Here is a 23,184-nt window from a genome sequence, read left to right as displayed (position 1 = left end):
GTTTTTGAGAGTTGAGGCATTACGTTAAAAAGAGAACAACCTCGTAGATACCCATTTCCACTCTTAGAAAAAACAGATTGCAGCCCCCAACAGCAAAAGCTGCCCAATCAGTTATGAGTGCAAGAAGCTTCTCCATCGACCAATCGTAACACCTAAGCACAAAAAAGGTGCGACCAAACAAACTGGTTCTTATTGGGATTGGATGTTCTCAGCCCTAAACGCACCTTGCTCCACATAAACTCTTCATGCGAAAGTAACATCACCCCAGTGTACGGTTCTGCCCATTCTATTCTGGAATATTACAGGGGCAAAATTGCTGCTTTAGGATGGTTCACCACCTAAGAGCTGTGCAAACATAGATATAATTGCGCTCCTAGAAACTTAGTCAGTGGTGGAACTTCCTGTAGAAGGCTACATGCAATACCAAATTAGTGCCACAAAATCCAAACACTACGGCAGACCCAAAAGGGGCCTCACTTTCTACATATCGCTCAGTCTAAATACCATCACAGAAAAACTACCCCAGGTAGACCCTAGCCTCCAAATCATTAAACTTAGTAACTGGACGCAGTATAACAGACCCCCTGTGCCACTATTCAACGTCTACATTCATCCCAATGCATCCAAGAAAAAAGTCTTAATAGAACAAATACCATCCACTATATCCAGATACAAGCAAGAGCAACATACGTGGGACAGAATACTGACAGATGACTTCGAAATAAGCCTTATTCACACCATAGAGGATGATGACCTACTCAACATTGATATCATTCTGGAATGTACCAGTTCAGGCCAACTTGAAAGCTAAGCGTTGAGATGTTAATGGAAAAACATTCATCATGAAGCTGGAATTCCTAAGAACGAGGGTCCTGTTGTTAGGAATAACTCCATGTATACATGGCACTAGGTCCAGTTGAAACTGGTATGACAAACACAACCAACCTAAAGCGATTGCGATGGTCGCATGAATCCATAGCAGAACTAGCATCTCAAGGAGCTAATGACTTACAGCAAAAATACTAGGAAACATCCAATAGATGCGAGGGTATGACTTTGAAACCGCCTTGCTAACCCCACTCCCACAAGCAATACAAAGGATGACATCTGGTCCACTAGCCAGGTCAAGACTGAAACCACCCCTTTCGAAACGCTGAATAGATTTGAAAAGGGAACAAAAGAAACTCGCCAGGCAACTGAAAGTGTTCCCCCTAAAATCGCCCCTGTGGGCACGTTTGAAACATCAAAAAACAACATGTAGCCAGACAAGACAGTCATGAAGGATGCCTTCTGGGCTAAGTAATATTCTGTGTCAGGCAGAGCAACTCAAGGAATTTCTAGGAAACCATAAATGACCTCAATTCAAAAGGAAGAATAACTAATTACTCAAACATCACAGAACTAACTTGGGTGTCCTATTTAGCCAGTACTTTTTCTATAAATCAACAATCATCTAGTGCAGAACATCCTACATGCAACCAACTGGCAAAGTCAGCCACAAATCATAACCTCAATTCCAACTAGGGACGAAACCCAGCCCAAGTCCGAAAAATCCCCCTAAAGGGTCGTCAAGAAGGTGCCCCGGGGCCAAACGCCCTACCACAGGCCATCTTCAAAGAAGACGTTGATTTCTGATAAGAGGCACTAGCTTCGCTGTTTGAGGAAGTTCAGAAAAGTGACTGCATGCCGGAAAGTTTGCGGGTCTCCATCATAAATGCAATGTTCAAAGAAGGTGACGGGGCAAGCCCTGGCAACTACAGGCTTATCGCCCTCCTCGATTCAGAAGCCACACACTACGCATCCTTGCTCCTTGAAGATTTAAAGGACTGATCAAACAAAAACAAGATAATCCCCCTAAACTAGAAAAGGAGTTGATACCACAACAAATATATTAGCAATTGCCCTCCTGACTGATCAATGCAAGCAGTTCAAGAAAAAGCTACACCTCTACTTTATTGATTTTAAAGCAGCTTTCAACTGTGTAGACAGGGTGTTGTTGTGGAATAAGCTGAAGAGGTGGGGTTTACCTCTGTTAAGAGCGACCCTGTATTCACAAATCTGGATCCTAATACAAATTAGAGATGGCACGAATATATCCAGAAGCATTTCAACGTATCAAGGTTTAAAGCAATGTTGTGCTAGCGCCCCACCTGTTCAATCTTTTTATGGCTGACCTCTCACCTTCCCTGGATTTGAAAAATTCCTATCCACCCGTCTGGGCCCCCTTTGCAGATCAGTGCCTTCAGGTGAGTGTTCAGCTTGCCCCCGAATTCATCTCCAGCACACATTCGCAGCAGCGGCAAAAAACGGGTACAATATTAGTCCAGACACATTTAAATAGAGCCTTATGGTTAGCCATCCAAAGCGACCAGTTCTCGGAGCATAACAAATATCTAAAGACCTTGATCAAACAACTAAGTTTAACAGAACTATGGGCGGCAAGTGTACCATTTGATGCCTTCAAAAAGGGAGCCAGTAGGGCTGCAAAACGACAATCTTCCTTTGAAGATGAAATCAAATTCAGCTCCCTCTCGCACGCATGGATTGTCATTAAATACTATGCCACGGTGATCCCCGCACTCTACCTGCCAATTCAGTTTGAAGAAAACATCAAACGCAACATTATGACCTTGCGCATTGGCAACACACCAGCCTTGGCAAACAAACCAGTATGGAAACACTCAGGTCCGATATTATGCTGGCTATGCAAAGAGAAAGAAGATGATCTTATCCACATGATCTGCATCTGCCCTCAGCTGTGTAGGCTTTGCTCGCAATTACTAAAGAGACGCTTCAATGACAGAGAAATCCACACATGGAGGGAATCCATAATGGCGTGCCTCAACCCCGGCGACCCACAGCTCAACTGCAAATTTGTTAAATTCCTGGCATTGGCCCTTAGCAAGAAGCCTGGGGTCTCAAAACCCCCATAAAATTTGCCTGGGTCGAACACACAGTGTAAAGAGGCACATAGCAGCCCGGTTTACTTAGCACTAATATTATTTCAGTTTTGCACACTTGGACTTGGCCTAGGTGTTCCTGTCGCATGTATAGGTAACGACTAGGATGTTTTGACTGCTGGGGTGTGGCTTGGCGCGCTGCGAGATGGCTGCACTGTAGTACAGTTCTGCCGGCCGGCCCGCTATAATCCTGCATTATCCTGCTTTACCACTGCCATTCTCGACACAGATGGGGTGGTACTCCGTGCTCTAGCTGTGGGGCGCCTGGCGTTGGCGATATCAGGGGTGAGCGGCGCCCCTGGGCACTTTCCACGCCGCTTACGACGTTGCGAGTCGGACGAACATGGCAGCCATGACAGGGTCCCGCCGCTGCTGAAACCAGGGGACCCGCCGCGGGAGCGTCTCTGCTTTGCTCTCTACAGTTGCTGGTGCAAACAAAGCCTGAAGGGGACACCGCCCCGTGTTGCGGAACTTGTACGTCAATCAGAGCTATTTTGGGATCAGCGGCGGGACGAATGCCTGACATCTGAAACCTGCACCTGGGACGTCCTGGAGGTTGCGAAGCCCACGTCTCTGATCTGTTGAGGTACCATGGCTGCTGTGCCCGCTATGATTGACGAACAGAGGAGGGGGCTGAGTGTGTGACCCCCGTGCCCCCCACGCCTGGGACAATTGATGCCTCTGGGGCCCGTACTATGTGTGGTAGCGCGGAGATTGGTGGTGACCTGCCTATGACCAACAAGGCGTGGGGACACTAGAAGCGGGCTGTACTTGGTTTGACTGTCGGCTGGTGATTAAGAAGCCCCTCCTGTGACCCCCGCAATCTCCAGGACCTGCCTCAGTCCACTCAAGTGCATTGTGAGAAAGACATCGGGCGACCTCAGCCCTGGACAAGCAGACTTCCTCCCTCAGCAAGGTTCGACAAGCCTGGCAATTAGACATAGGCGTCCCTATTACAGATGACATATGGTTCTACTGTTGCGAGGTTACTCGTAAGATCTCGATCAATGGTCGTCACCGTCTCGCCCATTTTAAATTTTTAAATAGAGTTTATTATTCCCCTTTATGTCTATTTGGGTATAGTTTGAGGGACACTGATTAATTGTGATAGGTGTCAGACGCCACACGCTGTTTTTTTGCGTCAGGCGTGGCAGTGTTTACAAGTACAACATTATTGGGGAACAATATTCCAGAAACTGAATGATATACTTGGGCTATTCCTTGCTCCGGATCCCCTACTGGCGATCCTGGGGCATACTAAACTCCTTAAGAAAGGTGTATGCAAATTGGTAGCAATGGGCCTTCTCCTCGCCAAGCGTCAGCTGGCGATGCGTTGCATGAGAGGCCCAGTGGGAACATGTCTACTGCAATACCCAATCCGATGTTTACAACGAAATGCTTCCTCCTTGTAACCGCCCGAAGAGTTTCTGGGGAATGTTTGCTCAATATCAAGCCGCAAATCACAGTGTGGTTGACAACCCTGAAGATTAGTAAATGATTGTGTGAAATATCTGTACCATCTATGTCTTATAATATATTTGCAGATTATTTGTACTTTCCGGTTATGTTTTTATGCCCATTAGTAGTCTTTATCACAGAATTGTCCCCGCTTGATCATCTCACTGCTGGTTTATTATTTCTTCAATTGTTGTCACCTGCCCCCCACCTGCCCTCCCCTCTAATTGTTGCCATGTTACATACCGATATTATTTAACCATATTTGCTGTTGAATTTAGTGATCCATGTTGATGTTATTTTATTTTAACCCCTTCTGTGCCCATGACGAGCTGGACTCGTCGTGGAGCTGTGCCCATGACGAGTCCAGCTCGTCATGAGGCATTCCCCGGGGAATCCCTCTGGTGCGGGCACCAGAGTGATTCCCTTTTAACCAAAATAGCCTCGGGAGCTGGGGAAGAGCTTCCCCAGCTCCCGAGGCCCCCCCCCTGCTTTCGGTTTAATGACGATCGGCACGCACGTCACGCCGACGTCATTACACTGAAAATGAAACTGAAATGAGCCAAGAGGTTCATTTCAGTTTCACTTTGTACGTGCTCAGGGGGCTATCTCAGCCGGGGGAGGTATCGTTGGAAAGGGGAGAATCTCCCCTTTCCAATCGTACCCACTCCCCAGTGGATCCCTGCTTGGGGATCGCCACAGGAGGGCGATCCCCAAGCAGGGATCCACCCACTAGACACCAGGGAGGGAGGAGCGGCCCCTTGGGCAAGGGCCTTTGCTCCCCCCAAATAATTTTGGCATCATTTAGTCTTTTTGCCCCCCCTGGGGGGCGGATGGGGGCAGCAGCCCCCAATCTGCCCCCCGGCAATTTTCATGTCGCCTCATTACGTTGTGGGCCCTTGCCTGTCGCGGGTACTTGGGCCTCCCACACGAGTGTGGCACCGTTTTTATCGGGAGACCCGGGGGAACGCTGGGTGGTAGGAAATTTGTATCAGCCCGGTGATGCCACAACTTTCACACACAAAAATGTGTGAAAAATGTGATTTTTTTTCAGCTAAATTTGAGGTTTGCAGGGCATTCTGGGTAAGGAAACGTTGGGGGATCCACGCAAACCATACCTCCCTGGAATCCCCCGGGTGTCTAGTTTTCAGAAAGGTGTGGGTTTGGTAGGTTCCCCTAGGTGGCTGCCGAGCACCGGGCCAAAAACTCAGGTGACTCCCCTTGCAAAACCAGGTCGTTTTGAGGTAGGCAATTTTCATGTCGCCTCATTACGTTGTGGGCCCTTGCCTGTCGCGGGTACTTGGGCCTCCCACACGAGTGAGGCACCGTTTTTATCGGGAGACCCGGGGGAACGCTGGGTGGTAGGAAATTTGTGTCAGCCCGGTGATGCCACAACTTTCCCACACAAAAATGTGTGAAAAATGTGTTTTTTTTCAGCTAAATGTGAGGTTTGCAGGGCGTTCTGGGTAAGGAAACGTTGGGGGATCCACACAAGCCATACCTCCCTGAAATCCCCCGGGTGTCTAGTTTTCTGAAATGTGTGGGTTTGGTAGGTTTCCCTAGGTGCCGGCAGAGCTAGGGTTCAAAAACTACAGCTAAGCACTTTGCCAAGAAAGGTTCATTTTTCACTGCGAAATTGAGGTGTGTCCACGATGCGTTTTGCGCCGTTTCCTGTCGTGGGCACTAGGCCGACCCACACAAGTGAGGTACCATTTTTCTCGGAAGACTTTGGGGAGCGCGGGGTGGGTGGAAATTTGTGGATCCACGCAGATTCCAGCACTTTCCACCAGAGAAATGTGGAGAACATGTGTTTTTTTGGCACTTTTTTAGGTTTACAAGGGATTCTGGGTAACAGAACCTGGTGGGAGGCAGTCAAGTCACCCCATCCTGGATTCCCCTGGGTGTCTAGTTTTAAAAAATGTATAGGTTTGCTAGGTTTCCCTAGGTGACGGCAGAGCTATGGTTCAAAAACTACAGCTAGGCACTTTGCCAAAAAAGGGTCATTTTTCGCTGTGAAATTGAGGTGTGTCCACGTTACGTTTTGCGCCGTATCCTGTTGCGGGCATTAGGCCGACCCACACAAGTGAGGTACCATTTTTCTCGGAAGACTTTGGGGAACGCGGGGTGGGTGGAAATTTGTGGATCCACGCAGATTCCAGAACTTTCCACCAGAGAAATGTGGGGAAAATGTGTTTTTTTGGCAATGTTTTAGGTTTGCAAGGGATTCTGGGTAACAGAACCTGGTGGGAGGCAGTCAAGTCCCCTGGGTGTCTAGTTTTCAAAAATGTATAGGCTTGCTAAATTTCCCTAGGTGCCGGCAGAGCTATGGTTCAAAAACTACAGCTAGGCACGTTGCCAAAAAAAGTGTCATTTTTCGCTACGAAATTGAGGTGTGTCCACCTTACGTTTTGCGCCATTTCCTGTCGCGGGCACTAGGTTTCCCTAGGTGCCGGCAGAGCTAGGGTTACAAAACTACAGCTAGGCACTTTGCTAAAAAAGGGTAATTTTGCATTGTGAAAATGTGGTGTGTTCACGTTGGGTTTTGAGCCATTTCCTGTCGTGGGCACTATGCCTACCCCTACAAGTGAGGTACCATTTTTATCGGGAGACTTAGGGTAATTCAGATTTGTAAAGGAACTGTTATTACCTATTGACTTTCGATGCATTTCTGCCTTCCAAATGAAAGACATTGTGTAAAAAAGAAGTCATTCTAAACAATGACTGATAATTCTCATGCTAGTATGAGTATCCCAATTTCGGAAATTTGCAAATATCTACTGTTTCTAAACTCTATATTTTGTTCCCATTTCAGAAATACATAGGTGTCTTTCATACCGATTTTTCCATGTACACATTTTTACAGAATAATTACTATATACCCGGTACATAATAAAAAACCATTGCAAGTTGCTGCTCAGTTTTTGGCTCTGGGTTCGTCGGGTTCTTGGTGAACCTACAAGTCCTATATATGCCCACAACCAGTAATGTCCAGCGGATGTAACGTATATTGCTTTCAAAGAGCTGTCAAAATTAGAAGAAGTTACAGGTGAAAACGTTGACACGAGGCACTTTTTTTCAACAAATTTGGAATTTATCCTATATTTAACTGTTAGTTTCTATAAAGAAACCTTGATGGATCTACACAAATGACCCCTTGCTGAATTCCGAATTTTCTCTTCTTCTCTAAAATGTATAGCTTTCCAGGATCCATTATTGCTTTTGTACCCATTTCTACCATTAACTGGAAGGAGGTTGAAAGCACAAAAAATAGCAAAAATAGGCTATGTCCCAGAAAAATGCCAAAACTGTGTAAAAAATGTTGGGTTTCTGACAAAAGTCTGGTATCCCCTAAAAGCTGGGAAAATGGTGATTTTAGCCCCACAAACCCTTTTTTGATAACATTTGCAGGGAAAAACCCAGGTGCTTTCATTTGCAGCCCGTTTTTCCCATTCCCCCCCCCCCCCCCCTCCAAAACAAAATTTTGCTGTATTTTGGCTAACTTCTGTGACCCCTCCAGGGGAATCCACAAACCCTGAGTACCTTCAGAATCCCCATGATGTTGGAAGAAAAGGACGCAAATTTGGCGTGGATACCTTATGTGGTCAAAAAGTTACAGGGGCCTCAGCGCGCACTACCCCAAATAGCCAAAAAAGGGCGTGGCACAGGAGGGGAAAAGGCCTGGCAGCGAAGGGGTTAAAAAACATTTCGGTTTATTGTAAGTATGTTGATGCTCATTGTACTTTCAAAACGCAATAAAATACAACAATAAAAAAAAAAAAAGTATACTTCACAGCAATAAACTACACAGGCCCTGAGGTTGGCAGATGGATTTTTTTTTTTTTTTAAACGATGTCGGGCGAGTGGGGCCGGAAGCTGCATGAGGCCTGACCACGCTGCTGAGGTTTCCGTGAACCGGGTCTTTGGCTTCATCTGCGTTTGGGCCTACGTTCCCCCTCCCAGATTGTCAGAATTTTCCGTTGGGGTTGTGGCGAACATCACATCACTGCTTGGGAAGTACTTGTGCCAGAGTTTGCAGGGGTGTACAGCAGCACGGAGTGTGCAACAGTTGCAACCTACAAGGCCCTCGCAGGCCTACGCACTTACTAACGTTTCCATTTTGCGCACACGTGACTGGGCCGGGGCACTGCTGACTTCTCTTTTGTGTTAGGTCCCCTCCCCCTGTCCCCCGTCTTTTTGTGGGGTTTTGCGACGCTACCTTGAGAACCTTCGCCCTGCATACTGTTCCTCCTCATCCCGGTCACATCACTACTGCGCGCTAGGCCTCGTGCTTCACATTGCTGGGATCTATCCGAGGAGATTGATGTGGAACTGGGGCTTTCTTAGAGCTCGGACTTGTTCGGCTGACTATTCGCATTGTAGAGCTGGCCTCAACCAGCGACTAAGCTGCCGTGTATTGCTGAACCTGTCTTTGTTTTGAGGGACTGGGGCACACAGTTTTGCATACATCAGTTTGGTGGGCAGAACCGACTGAACCAGTGTAATTTTTATATTCACCTGGAGACATGTCACTGGAGGAGCGTCTCGGGTGCATGGTAGAAATCCCTGTTAACGAAGTACTACTGTGAGCTTGCCATATCTTGATTTTCTTCCTGCTGGTCCACCATCAACTTCCGCGATGGGGAAGACTGATAAAACCCAACCGCGCCTCACGTTTGAACAACGGAAGCCCGGCAAGCCGACGCGAGTTGCCACATCGGACTCAGAGCTGGATGTTCCAGCTGAGCCCCCCACTGCACTAGAAAAACACTGCTGGCGATCCAGGCCAGCCTTCAATCTATAGATGGCAAAATCAAAGCCCTGAGCGGGCGTGTGGACCACATGTCCGCTAAGTTGGACAAGCAGGCCCCAATTTTGTGATTGCTACCCTACTATGTATAAAACACGAGGGGGTGGGGACCCCCCTAATCTCGCAGAGTATCTATCGGATATTGCATGTGCATGTCTAGCAGAGGAATTAGCACCACAGAGGGCATTCTTATGGGTATTAGAGGGCAGCTCACAAAGATAGAGCAGACGCTGTCACAACTTTAAAGGGACCATACTGCTGACCCATGTGCAACCACATTATCTCTTATGAGTAGCTTCAGGCATACGATAAGATGGCAGAGATGGAGGCACGGTACCTCTCTAAAAGACACGTTGCTCGGGCTTATGGGGAGGGCGGCCAACCTGGTCGTAACTTGGCGATGAGGCTTAAATTTAGAACTGACCACCATCACATCACCAAAATTGGTGATGATCACGGCATAGAGCACTATACACCGCAAGATATAGTCGAGCAATTTTGTGATTGCTACCCTACTATGTATAAAACACGAGGGGGTGGGGACCCCCCTAATCTCGCAGAGTATCTATCGGATATTGCATGTGCATGGCTAGCTGATGGCCACCGTGAATACTTGAGTCAGCCGATTGAGGCCTCTAATATCCACACAGCAATACGATCTTTGTCGAATAAAAAAGTTGCAGGACCGAATGGCCTCACGGCAGAGTTCTATAAGAAATATGCCGAACTCCTGGTGCCCCATCTACTTGAAGTCTACGGTGAGGCGCACAAGACTGGACGTCTCCCTTCCTCGCTCCGACAGGCCTTGATCATTACACTACTCAAAAAGGACAACTGCCCTCGGCGTGTGAGTCATATCAGCCATTATCCTTAATCAATTTAGATGCCAAAACACTGGCCAACATTCTTGCTGACCGATTACAACCCCTGACGCCCTGCCTTGTTCTGCCACACCAATCCGTGTTTATACCGGAACGATCCTTGTCTAAAAATCACTGCACCCTATTTGCTATGTTTCATGTTTTAGACCTTACCCTCCCCGCTGCCGCAGTACTGTTAGATGCTGTAAAAGCTTTTGACTCTATCGAACGGTGTTATATGTTCCATATATTGAGACATATGGGGTTCCCTGAGATTTTTATAGACTGGGTGTGACTTTTATACTCTGATCCCTCTGCCTGGGTGAGGGTGGGTTGGTTGACTTCGGATACAGAAAGGCACGCAACCGAGATGCTCCTTGTCGCCGTTGCTTTTCTCACTCATGTTAGAGCTGCTGGCATGTATTTTTCGTCAGCGATACAGGGAGACTGCTTTGAATTTTCTGCAGCGTCCTGTTGGTATCTCTATGTATGCCGATGACATGGTGCTGTTTATACGACAACCTCAGCAGTATATGCCCCCGTGCTGCGTGAATACATACGATTTGGTCTGTATTCCGGACTAACTATTAACTGGAATAAGTTGGTGATAATACCCTTAACTGAGATAACAGGCCAGTCTTGAATATCCATTAATGTGGTCTACTGACCTTGTTAAGTATTTGGGTGCACCGGGATCCTGAGGTCGTGGTCCGTGAAAATTATGGGAAAGCATGTGTGACCTTGGAACATCAAGTGGACAGATGGACGGCATTGTCATTGGCGGACCGCATAGCGGTCATAAAAATGATAATTCTGCCGCGTATCTCTCTTGTAATATTCTCATTGTCCTGACTAAACAGTTTTTCATGACACTTTGCTCATCACTGCTGTGACTCATTTGAGGCGGCAAGCAAGCTAGGGTGAGTTGGAACACACTGACACTAGATTATGACAAAGGTGGTTTCTGTGCGCCTGATTTTTATATTTACTGGTGCAGTATGCGTATTATTAGTATAAACCCCATGCCTTCACTCCCCATGATGCGTAACTCATCCCACTGTCCGGCATCATCCCACACTCGAAGAGAGACACCCCAAAACAGGAAATAAACACTCTGGACACCCCTATAGCTGCATGGCAGGCCATTGGTAAGCTAGCTAACAAACTACCATTGTACACTCCAGCGCTGCCGCTGGTGCATCATGCGGCGTTGTCGGTTTCTCAAGAGGAGGGCTCGCTAAGCTCCTTGCGTAAAGCCGGCATTGACACCATGCACGATCTTTACCCTGAGGGAACTTTTCTTACCACGGAGGAGCTTCAATACATTACCAATCCAACAATGCTATTTCAATTGACTCTACACCGACTGAAGCTCGCCCTCATTGCACACTATACTGCGTTCCCTGCGTAGTCCCCCTCTTTGCAGTCATTGCAGTTGCTATTGGTTGTTCCCATGAGAAGCAAGCTGGTGACTAAGTTATACAGGGCGGTGCGGAATGGGAAGGTTGCAATCCCGGACAAGAGTTTGGCATGCTGGAGCGAGAAGATCACCCCTCCATTGACCCCCTCTGAATGGGAACAGATTTGTAAACTTACCGGCTCCCTTACACCCAATGGCAAACTGCTTATTCTCCATTTTAAATATATACATCAAGTTTACCATACCCCTTACAAGTTGCACAAACTGGGCCTTTGAGAAACTAGTAATTGCAAGCTCTGCGGACAATCAGAGGCAGACTTCCTGCACTTAGCGTGGGACTGTAGGCTGGTGTTTACTTTTTGAGAGGTTGTAGTGAAACGTATACAGACCATGGTTGGGGTCCCTCTACACTGTACACCACAGGTTTGTTTATTATGTTATGTGCCTAAAAAGGGGCATTGGCAAGTTTGTTCGAATTGCTCTGCTTATGGCGAAACACCGTGTGGCGTTGACATGGGAAAGCATATTAACCCCCCCGGGTAGACCACTGGATCAAAGATTTATCGTACTGTAAAGAAAATCTTTAACTTTTTACAGAATAAATTCTATCCTCCTCCAAGCCCAAGGACTTCTGGGAACCTCTGCGAAAATACCTCTGTGCACAAGCGCAGGTGCAATTAGTGTCTGATGAAGAATGATGTTAACTCTCTGATTTGCTTCTCATTATCTGATACCACTGTATGCCACACGATATACATTTCAAAGTATTTCATAAGGTCAGTCAATCACTTTTTGTTTGATGTTGTTGGTCTTGAATGTGCTGCCCTGCGAGGCAGAGAGACCACTTATGTCGTTTAAAAATCAAATAAAAAGATTTAAATATATAAATAGGATGTTTTTACTGCTATGCAATGCTGGCTGAGAGAGGTACTTAGTTAACCTAATTTTACCACTCAGGTTTCAGTTTTATTTGGAAATGTTTATAATAGTCACCAACCTGAGAAAGATGCATTAAACAGACAATGTCCTGAAGCACACCCATATTTACTCCGTTTTAGTTCCTGTTGCTCTATATCAAGTTTAGTGTGCAGGACTCGTTAGTGTCCCGTTCCTTTCGCACTATGGCATGAAAACATGAGAAAGTTGTGACTCGCGGTTTGCGGGTCAACTTCGAGTTGCACAGCCGTATAAGCATTGGTATGCAAATTAATGCCCATCAACTATAGTATATCCAAATTCATCCAAATTCATCCGTTTTATTTCATTGTTTTAGTCAAAGTTTAAACATCACTTCAAAAGATGCAAAATTCAATTTTTTTTTGCGTTTTTATTGTTTCATGATTGCCCATCCAGGCCTATACATGAACATTTCAGAATTTTGAGTCCTCCGAATAATTCCAATGGTATCACACCCAATGCATTTCGGTTTCTCATTAACCTTCATCAGGGGTATCTGTGATTTATGAAAGATGCATTCCTCCCATGGCGAAAAAGAATCTCATAGGTCCCTGTAGCATGAATAGGTTTTGTTTCAGGTTGTTTGTCTGCCATGCAACGATTGCCCAGCGAGGCACCTTGTTAACCTTCTTCATTGTATAGTGTTTAGTTTTATCTGTTAACCTTTAAAGTATGCACGAACTGGAGAAGGATTCATAATTTTCCACCACTTTTTACCTTTTAATTTATTTTAAGATGCTCATGGCAGAAACCACATAAAAAAGTTGAATACGGAGGAGCCTAGCGCGCAACCAAGATGGCCGCGTAGGTGCGAGGCTCCCGAGGACCTCCGTGACCTCCTACATAAATCCTGACAATATCCTGTCCTAGATGAGGGGACTGTGTTGGTGAGCCCGAGCTGAGGTGTCACCCGTTTTCCGCTTCCAAATCGGACCTCGGACACCGGCGGGAGCACCGATTGAGGTTTGCGGCCTTCTCCACGCCGGCCCCCCGGATTGGAGTTGCGGGGCGATCCGGAGACAAAGTGATCAACAGCGGCGGGCAGGACTGGGCGACTCGCGTACCCCGCACTTTCACTTTCGCTTTTGCACCCTCCTTGCTGCGTAGGCGAGGTTGGGTTGCGGGGCGGTGTGCGGTGGTGGGGCCTCGTTGGGGTGCCCTGCTGGCCCGCCGGCTGTGATCCGTCCTGCGGACCTGTAGTTGCCCCCCCCCCGGAGCCCGTGAACTGGTTTGTCGGCCTTTTCCGAGGTGATTGGCACGATTTGGGGACTGAAACCATGTCCACAAAGCAAGATGGCGACCGGGCAAAGGTGAAATCGACCCGCCGTGGCGCAGCCCATCAGTCCAACAGCATGGACCGCTACACCCTCCAGAAGGGATCTCCCGAGGTGCCGCGTAGGTCCCCTGAGAGCCCGACTGATGCTCCTGCTCTGCCCGCGGATCTGACCCTGCGGGATGTCATGGGCGCTATCGCCGAGATGAAGGCCTCGGTGGACCAGCGCTTTGACACACTTGCGCAGAAGATTGACTCGGTCCACGTGGATGTTGGCCTGGTGAGGGCCGACTTATCCAAGACCAATGACCGGGTCGATTCTTTGGCCCACACCACCTCGGGCCTCACAACGGACGTGGCAGCCCTCCAAAAGGAGGTGCGCCGGCTTGGCCAGGCGAGCGCCCTGATGGATCGTCGACTGGAGGATTCCGAGGGTCGGGCCCGGAGGAACAATGTCCGCATTGTCGGGGTGCCGGAGGGACGTGAGGAGGCGGCGGCGGACCTGTTTGTGGAGGACCTGATTCTCACCCATCTCCAGCCCCGGGGGCTGAGTAAATTCTTTGCGGTGGAACGTGCCCACAGGGTTCCCGGAGGAAGACCTAAGGCCGGAGCCCCTCCGAGGCCTCTCATTGCCCGGATTTTCAACTTTCGGGACAGACGCTATCCTGCAGACTTCTAGGCTACAAGGACCGGTCAGACTTGACAATATGGACGTAAACTTCTATCCTGACTTCACCCCAGCGGTCCAGAAGCAGAGACTGAGCTTTCTCGGAGTCAAACGTCGTCTACGGGACCTGAACCTCAAGTATGCGATGCTTTTTCCAGCTAAGCTGCGAGTGGAGGTGGATGGCCGCACGCACTTTTTTGATCGTCCCGAGGCGGCCGGGGACTGGTTGGACTCTTTGCCCGGGGATCGGGGCCGGGGGGGTGGGGGGGGGCGCGGTTGGAGGGGAGGGCTCGCCGGATCAGGACTGAGGGACTAACAGTAGGCCTCGCTCTGGACAACATTGTCGTCACTTTTGACTGTTCGTGTAAGTTCCCCTCCTGTGGAGGTAGTACGGGGTCTCTTGGGGGCTCTCCCTCCTCCTCTGGGGGACTAGTTAGTTTCATCATTCATGGGGCGACAGGCACACTGCACTTTGGGGGGGCTGTTTGGGCTCATGCAGGGGTGCAGGGAGGGGGGAGTTCTGTTGGGATGGGTGGGTTGGGGTGGGGTGTTGTTCGTTTTTACCGCAAGGCAAACCCTTTATTGTATTGGTGTTTTTAAGGTGCTCTCGGGGGGACGAATGATGGCTTCTGTATGTGATGGGGGGTAGGGACCTGACTTTATTGTCCTGGAACGTTAATGGACTGGGGGATAGGATCAAGCGAGGTGTGGTCCTGCAGTATTTGAAACGACTTTCGCCAGATGTGGTCTTTCTGCAGGAGACACACCTTATTGGTAATTCCTTTTGTGCCATGAATCGGCGTGGCTATCGCTTGGTGGCCCACTCGGGCTTCACGTCGGGCTCACGGGGGGTGGGCATCATGGTGAAGAACTCACTCCCGTTGGAAATAGACGAGGTGCGCCATGATGAGAGGGGACGCTACACTGTCTTAGTGGGGAGAATGGAGGGCAAAGTAGTGGTCTTTGTATCAGTGTACGTCCCACCGGGGTTACAGTCTACCACTTTTGCAGACCTGGGGCGCCTCCTCCTTGACCTCCCGGGGGGGCTTCTGGTGGTTGGGGGGGACTTCAATGCGGTGGTTTCTGGGACCGTGGATCGTCACCCTCCTAGGGACCTCCCCCGGGCGCAGGCGTGGCTGTCCGGCTTCTTAGATACACTGGGATTGGTGGACTGCTGGCGCTTAAAACATCCCACGCAGCTGCAGTACACTTTCCACTCGGGTGCCCATGGTAGCCTCTCACGGCTTGATTATGTCCTTGTCCCTGCGGCCTATGTTTGGAGGGTAGGAGAGGTGCGCCATTTGGCGCGGGGTATTTCAGATCACTCCCCGCTCCTGTTGCACGTTGATGTCTTCCCGAGGGGGGTGGGCAGGGTAGCTCCAATCAATGCCTGGTACCTGCGCGACCCCACCATTCGCGCTGATTTGATTAAATCCTTGCAGCGGTATTTCGATGAGAATGTGGGGTCCGTCCCTTCGGCTATCTCCCTGTGGGAAGCCTTCAAGACAGTTCTTAGAGGGGAGGCCCTCTCCTTTATCTCCCATGCCCGGAGGCGCGAGCAGGAGGAGGTGACCCGGGTGGAGGCCGAAATTGCTGAATTGGAGGGTGATCTAGAGGGTGGGGTGACGGATGCTGCACTACATGTCCTACAACTTAAGCAGGCGGCCTACAGGGCCCTCGTCACGGAGGCGGCCAGGGGCCTCTGGAGAGAGCAACAGGGGCGACTGTATGATGTGGGTGACAAGGCTGGTAAACTGCTTGCGTGGTTGGACAAAAAGGAGAGAGCGAGTCGTGTGGTCCCGCTGATTGAGAGGATGGATGGTGTGCGTGTCACCGAGCCAGAAGACATTGTCTCTTGTTTCGCGGATTATTTCCGCGAGGTGTATTCCCCGGTTTCTCCCTGCTCGGAGGAGGATTCCCATGCCCTGCTTAGGGATATCGCGCTGCCTTCCCTTTCGGTGGAGGACAGGGTGTCGTTAGATGCCGCTCCTACCTCCGACGAAATTGCCCTCGCCATACGCTCGGTCGCATCCGGCAAGGCCATGGGCCCGAACGGCATCCCTATCGAGTTGTATAAGCTGCGACCGGATGTACTGGCACCCCACCTCCGCGCGATGTTTCTGGCGGCCCACTCGCTGGGCTCCCTCCCGCAGGACCAGCGTCTGGCTACAATCGTGGTGATCCACAAGGAAGGGAGACCCCGAGACCGGGTTACATCCTATCGGCCTATCTCGCTCTTGAATGCGGAGCCCAAAATCCTCGCCAAGGTGCTAGCCAACCGGCTGGTCGGCGTGGTGGGCGATCTGGTCCACCAAGACCAGTCCGGCTTTATTCCCCATCGCAACACGGCCCTTAATCTGCGGCGCTTGCACGGGGTGCTCGCGCGTGTCCCGTTTGTGCGGGAGCCGGCCATATTGGCGTCCTTAGACGCCACCATGGCGTTTGACACGCTCGAGTGGCCATACATCTGGGCGATGCTGGCTAAGTTTGGATTTGGCCCGGGGTTCATCAGCTGGGTCAAATTGTTGTATTCGGGCCCATTGGCGCAGGTGGTGGTGAATGGAAGAGTATCGGTCCCATTCGAGCTGGGACGGGGCACGCGACAGGGCTGCCCCTTGTCGCCGCTCCTGTTCGCGCTGGCCTTGGAACCCCTGGCGGAGTGGCTGCGGTGGCACCCTTCCATCCGTGGTCTCCGTTGGACCCCCGAGTATGAGGACCGCGTGTCCCTATACGCTGACGATATCCTTTTGTACCTAGCCTCCCCGCGTAAATCACTGATTGTCCTGGTTGATGTTTTGCGCTCATTCGGCCGCAACTCAGGCCTTGTCATCAACTGGGCTAAATCATGTGTGTATGTGCTTTCCGGGGAGGCTCCCGTCCTCCCGCGGGACTGCCCGATCCAGATTGCATCTCAGGGGTTTCGGTACCTGGGTGTTTATATTACTCTGGACCCGGAGGCCCGCTACGAGCGGAATTTGCTTCCCCCCCTCCAGCGCTTGAAGGAGGACGTCGTGCGCTGGCGACGCCTGCCGCTTTCGCCACTCGGCCGGGCGGCATTGTTTAAGATGATGTCGTTGCCACGCTTTCTGTACGCTCTCCAGAACACTATGGATTTAGTCCCGGCGCGCTACTTCCGTGAGGTGGAGAGTCTACAGCGCCGCCTGTTCTGGGACGGGAGGCCGCGTATTGCCCTGGCGAAGTTGACGCTCCCATGGTACGACGGGGGGATTGCCCTCCCGGATATTAAACGGTATTACTGGGCCTCCCAGCTAGCTGCAATTAATCATGGCCTTTACGGGCCCGCCTTAAACCCGGCATTTGAAATGGACAAGATGCTCCTGCCTGGTGGCGACTATAATCGAGCGCTCTACTCTGGCGCGCCCGAACCCCGCCTGATGGGACCTACGCGTGTCATGGTGCGAGTATGGCACGCGGCTAATGCAGCTATGGGGTGGAAGGACCGTTTGACCCGGGCATCACCGTTGTACGCGTCTGAGAGATTGGGCTCCCTGTGGACCTCGAAGGGCTTCGAGAAGTGGGACACGATAGGCATCAGTAAAGTGGGGGATCTCTGGACGAGGGGGGGCTTTAAAACATTCGAGACGCTGCAGACGGAGTTTCAGCTGCAGGGCAGTGAATACTTTCGGTACTTGCAGGTCCGTCACGCACTGGGCTCCGTCTTCCCAGACATCGCCTCCATCCCGGAGTCTTCCCCCCCTGGAGGATAGAGTGCTGGATGGCCACGTTCCGGACAGCACGATCTCCCTTATTTACAAAAAATTGATTAATGACCGCTCGGGCTTGCTGACTGGCCTCCGCGAGGCTTGGGTCGCCGATGGGCTGGAGTTGGACGACGAGGACTGGATTTCCGCGGTGGCCTCTCCGAAGGAGGTGGCCATACCGGCTCGCCTTCGCTTCGTCCAGCTTAAGATACTCCACCGGGTTTACCTGACGGGGCCAAGGCTTCTGCGTATGGGCTACGCTGAGGATGGGTTGTGTAAGCGTGGATGTGGTGCTTTGGCGACTTTTTTGCATATTTTGTGGGAATGCCCGAAGGTGGAGCGACTCTGGCGTGGTGTGCATGAGGTCCTGCGAGTGGTTACGCATGTCGCGCTGCTGCCTGAAGCGAGGAGATGCCTGCTGAATGTGTGGGAACCAACTGACTACTCGGTTCCGCAGACGCGATGGGTGACTCTGGGATATATGATAGCTAAGCGTGACATTGCTCAACTGTGGGGATCCCAGAGGCCCCCGGCGGTGTCGGCCTGGAAAGAACACATGGATTGGTGCATGTTCCGAGAAAAGGTGGTGTATGTGGCGAGGGGTAAGCCTGGGGCATGGGTGAAAGTATGGGGCCCCTGGAACGCCTACCGCGGGGGTATCTGCGCGCCACCACTGCTGCCTGCTTCCTCACCAGCCCCGTCCCCTTAGTTGACTCCTTTCCTTAGCCCCGGGCACAGAGGTCCCCCAGTCCTCGATCTGTTCCCCTTCCCCTCTTTAGACTCCTGTGGATGGCTGGGGTCCCCCATTCGGGGAGCACGTGCTGTTACTTTCGATTGCGGGTTGCCTTGCGGGTGTGGTTTTTCGTGTTGTTTGTATAAAATGAAACCGTATTGTGGGGTCAGAGTGATGTGGCCCACGACGTTGATACCTCCTGATTTTGCTTCTCTGCAACGCCAAGTGTTTTTGAACGTATGTCATATGCTCCTGTCATTCTAGCGGCCGGCCGGAAGGTTGTAGGCCCATACTTGTATATTCTTGAGATTGCAATAAACGGTTTCAAAAAAAAAAAAAAAAAAAAAAGTTGAATACATCAATATGCAATGGAATAAGTGCCTAATTATAAGTTTGGTTGTCCAGTGGACTGCCAAACCCACGGTGGCAGTGCAGCAACCAAAGTACCAGTGGTCTGACCCCCTGATTATGATTACGGCAGTCTGACCGCCATAGGACCTCTGCAACCAGGGACCCGCGATCCTTCGTGGTGTCGCGACAGTCAGAGACTCGCAATATGCTGGCAGTGCCACTGCAGTACCGCCAAGCATAATACAAGTTTCTTCACCACCACACTTTTCATGGCAGTGAGCCCACCATGAAAAGTGTGGCGGTGAGGAAATTAAGGAGGCCCTACAGAGCCCCCTGTTGTCTTAAGGCCTGGGGATGCATGCACCCCCTGTTCAAGAACGGCATGGACTTTACAGTCCATGCCGTGCTGAAACGCGCTGTGGCAGCCCACGGGGCTGCCTTTCAAAGGCTCTCCTATGAGCCTTTGAAAGCCAGCTCCATTGGACAGTCGCCGTAGGGCTGCCTGCCTGGATTACAACTTGTAATCCGGAGGGCGGTTGGCTGTGAGTTTGCCACCGCCCTACTCCCACACCGCCAAACTCAGTAAACAAGTTGTATGACTTAAATCTTCTGTCTGGATACACCTTTTAGGATATTATAAATCGTAATAAATTATAGATTTATTTTGTGAATCTTGTTATAGTTTAAATTAACTGAAACAATGAACATGATATCATTGCAAATATTCCTCTTGCACAGCTGTTACCATTGATAAAATAAATATTTCTTGGATTGTGTTTTATCATACTCCTCTTCAGGATGGAGTAAGTGGGTGTTGTGTGTGTACACGTACTTACTGTGGTGATGCTTATACTGGTTGTTGTTAATCTCCCATCCTACAGATGACTTGCTCACCTACTCCACGTAGCCATTGATACAGATTATGGTTTAGAGAACTGAAAAATCTGAAAAACGTCTATGGATATATTGTGGGAGGCTATTTGTGGCCTCTTTTCATGACCTAATTTGTGCTCGGGAAACATTATCTGTGCTTTGGCTACTGGCCCGGACATACCACAAGTTATGAGGAAAGGGGGTACTAAGGACTACCAGTATTAAAGGTAACTTGCACTTTCTCTCCAAGAGTGTGCTTACATGGAGATGTTAATGCACTTTATATTTTAATCTTGCAATATTCCTTGCTTGCAGGAGAATCTTAAAAAGTGACCCACTTTATCCGCATCAAATGAGTGCTGTAGCTAAAGATCTAATTAAATCTCTTTTAATAAAAGATCCAAAGAAAAGGCTAGGGTGTGGACCAAGCGGATCGGATGAAATAAAAAAACACCCTTTTTTCCAGGTAAAAGAAGTTTTGAATCTTCGCTAGATATGATGTGAGTTCTTCGATTTCATTTTATATTTGAGTATTTTTTTAATATAATATTGTAAACTGTTAACATTGTTTATTTTCATGGGTTAACTTGTGTATAAATCCTTGTGTGTTGCTATATATGCCAATAAAGTATACGCAAAAAGTATAACATTTGTCTTGAATCTTAGCAAGTCATGTGCTTTTTTCTTTGATTACATTTCCAGTTTTTAGATGTAACACTTCTCTCAATCTATTTCATATCCTAGAACTTTACTGTCGGTCTGTGGTAAAGGAGGGCAAGCATTCTTCTAAGTTGCTGCAATTCAAATAAGACTAAATATTGTATATATGTATCCCTATATTGCTAACTCAGCATTCTGTAGATTTAGATGCTTTGCAGAGGCTGGAAAGGACCTTGTGTAAAGAAAAAGGTAGCCAGAGGCGACATTGCTAATAACCTCTTTCCTTCGGGTGGTGACAATCCTATTGGTTTGCACTAACTAGTGGTGTATATATGTATTTTGCTCCATATGCTTTGTTTATATGACTTCTAGTTGAACTGTGGTTGTACGTAAACATGGTGGGGCTGGTACTAAAGCTCTGGGGCACAACGTAGAGAACGCTTTTGGTCCCTTGAATTGTTTTTAGAAGCAAACATTGCGAGTTGGAACTGATCAAATTCACAAGCTCCTCCAGAAATATTTTTAGGGTTGGCGCCCAGGTGGATTTGACACTTTTAGGCCGAACTTGGTTTCTTGTGTGATTTGCTGCATGCACCTCTAGTTTGCTTTTTTTGTATACATTTCTTTGTTATATTTTGAATGCCAGGCATGAACCCCATTTGTCAACTAAAAAGGTGCTAGCAGTATAAAAAACATTTCTATGGGTTTGCATAATTGTTTTTATACCAGAAGTACCTGGATTTAATATGGGAACTCATTTATTAGGCGCACTCTTAAATGCATACAACTTCCAACTTGAAGGTTTCTGAAACATCCTCAAGTAATTAAGCTTAATGAGGATGTTAGTTATTCAAGATGTTTTAGGGACTTTAATAAATTGGTGGGTTCTGCCAGTCTGTTTATACTTTTACAAAAATCTGAAGAATGTGATGCTTAATTTTAAGTTCAAGTGAAAATCGTCATTAAAATACCTTACTGTTTCTCTTTTAGAAAATAGACTGGGATCATTTGTCTAAAAAGAAAGTACCAGCTCCATTTAAGCCAGTTATCCGCGATGAGTTGGACGTTGGCAATTTTGCAGAGGAGTTTACGGAAATGGATCCTACATATTCTCCTGCAGCTTTGCCACCATACGCAGACCGAATATTCCAGGTACTTCAAGTTCTTGATTCATATGGTTGCAAATCACTTGCATATGATTTATGGTTAAAAGCGTATCCTATTCTAGAAATCAAACTTTTCAGTTTGTCTAAAAGTATGTTCTCCATTTATGTAAGATCAAAATCAAAGGTTGGAAAAAACATAATCTGATTCAAAAGCATTTTGTAAGAACAGGATAATATAGTAGTTAAAGGCTCAAACGTAGAAGGACTGTAGAGATGGCAAAACTCGTGTTAACTCTGAGCTTGGTTCAATTTTTTTTTTAACTCTCTTTTAATGTTGAGCCCAGCTATTGGTTGATGGTTGTTAAAAGAAAAAGTCAGTAAGTTGACGTACACTAAACATGAAACCAGATCGGTTGGACCACAGCCAGAATTGAGCACATCCACATCAGTTATTTTTCAAATCCTACCTGTTGGGTATGGACAAAAGATACCTGTGGTGTGGTATCAGTCCACACTGAGACAACACAATTGTCCTATATGTAACCAGAATTCCCACTAAAACCCCAAATACCCCTGTTCAGCAGTTTATATTTTCTACCTGTTATCGAAGGTTGGAGCTGCATAAATATTTCAATATTTCTGTTCACTGCATTTTCACCTCAACATTCATTCTGTAGTAGGTTTATCATTTGCCCATTCACTCATATTAGAGTGATTGTCTTTTCCATTCTGAAAGACTGACTTTGATGTATGGAAATGCTTAAATTAATTTGAACAGCTAGTATTACTCTGAGCACATTTCCTTCCATCCTTTCTGGTTTGACTGAAGTATTACAGAAAGTGACCTTCAATTTCCAGCTTGCCACATTTTACTTATCTGCGATGCAGCAATGTTGGCATCTGTACATAGTCACAAACCATTACTGCATGTATCTTGAAGTAAACTGGAGGTGTAGTTTAAAAGAACTGGCCTTAGCAGTTTCTTGTATGATTGCAATTTTCAGTCTTAAAATTGCACTCTTTTCTTCCACACCCATATTGTTACTTCTTTGGGAATCTGTCTAGTATGTGCAATCTGCAGGATGGCGTATCTTTAAGAAGAGAAACTTACTTGGTATGCGATTTCTGATACTTGATCATATTGCAGATTAGTATTTACCTTTCCTCACCCACTCTCCCAAAAGAAGCTTTTTTCGTATTTTAGGTACCTCAGTCTTTATTTGTCCTGGACTCTCTGTACTGATGTCACTAGCATGTTTGGCACCTTTAGGTCGCTATGCCACTTTGTCAAGTCAGGTTTATAAATAGCCCAACTACCCAGTGGGCATTCACGCACTAAA

The 23,184-nt window shown here is 48.3% G+C and overlaps 1 protein-coding gene across 2 annotated transcripts in view; it reads left to right on the top strand.

The window, feature by feature from the left end:
* Window positions 1-23,184, top strand: part of RPS6KA5 (ribosomal protein S6 kinase A5) — a 543,858-nt gene that overhangs the window by 320,936 nt on the left and 199,738 nt on the right. For both annotated transcript variants that reach the window (XM_085626532.1, XM_085626531.1), the window contains exons 8-9: window positions 20,394-20,544; window positions 21,729-21,890. In XM_085626532.1, coding sequence (XP_085482658.1) covers window positions 20,394-20,544; window positions 21,729-21,890 — 313 coding nt within the window. The remainder of the gene's footprint in view (window positions 1-20,393; window positions 20,545-21,728; window positions 21,891-23,184) is intronic.

Source organism: Triturus cristatus, chromosome 9 (genome assembly GCF_964204655.1).
Source record: "Triturus cristatus chromosome 9, aTriCri1.1, whole genome shotgun sequence".
Classification (NCBI taxonomy): domain Eukaryota; kingdom Metazoa; phylum Chordata; class Amphibia; order Caudata; family Salamandridae; genus Triturus; species Triturus cristatus.
The sequence above is the reverse complement of the archived record's forward strand: the minus strand, read 5'-3'. Positions and strand labels throughout refer to the sequence as shown.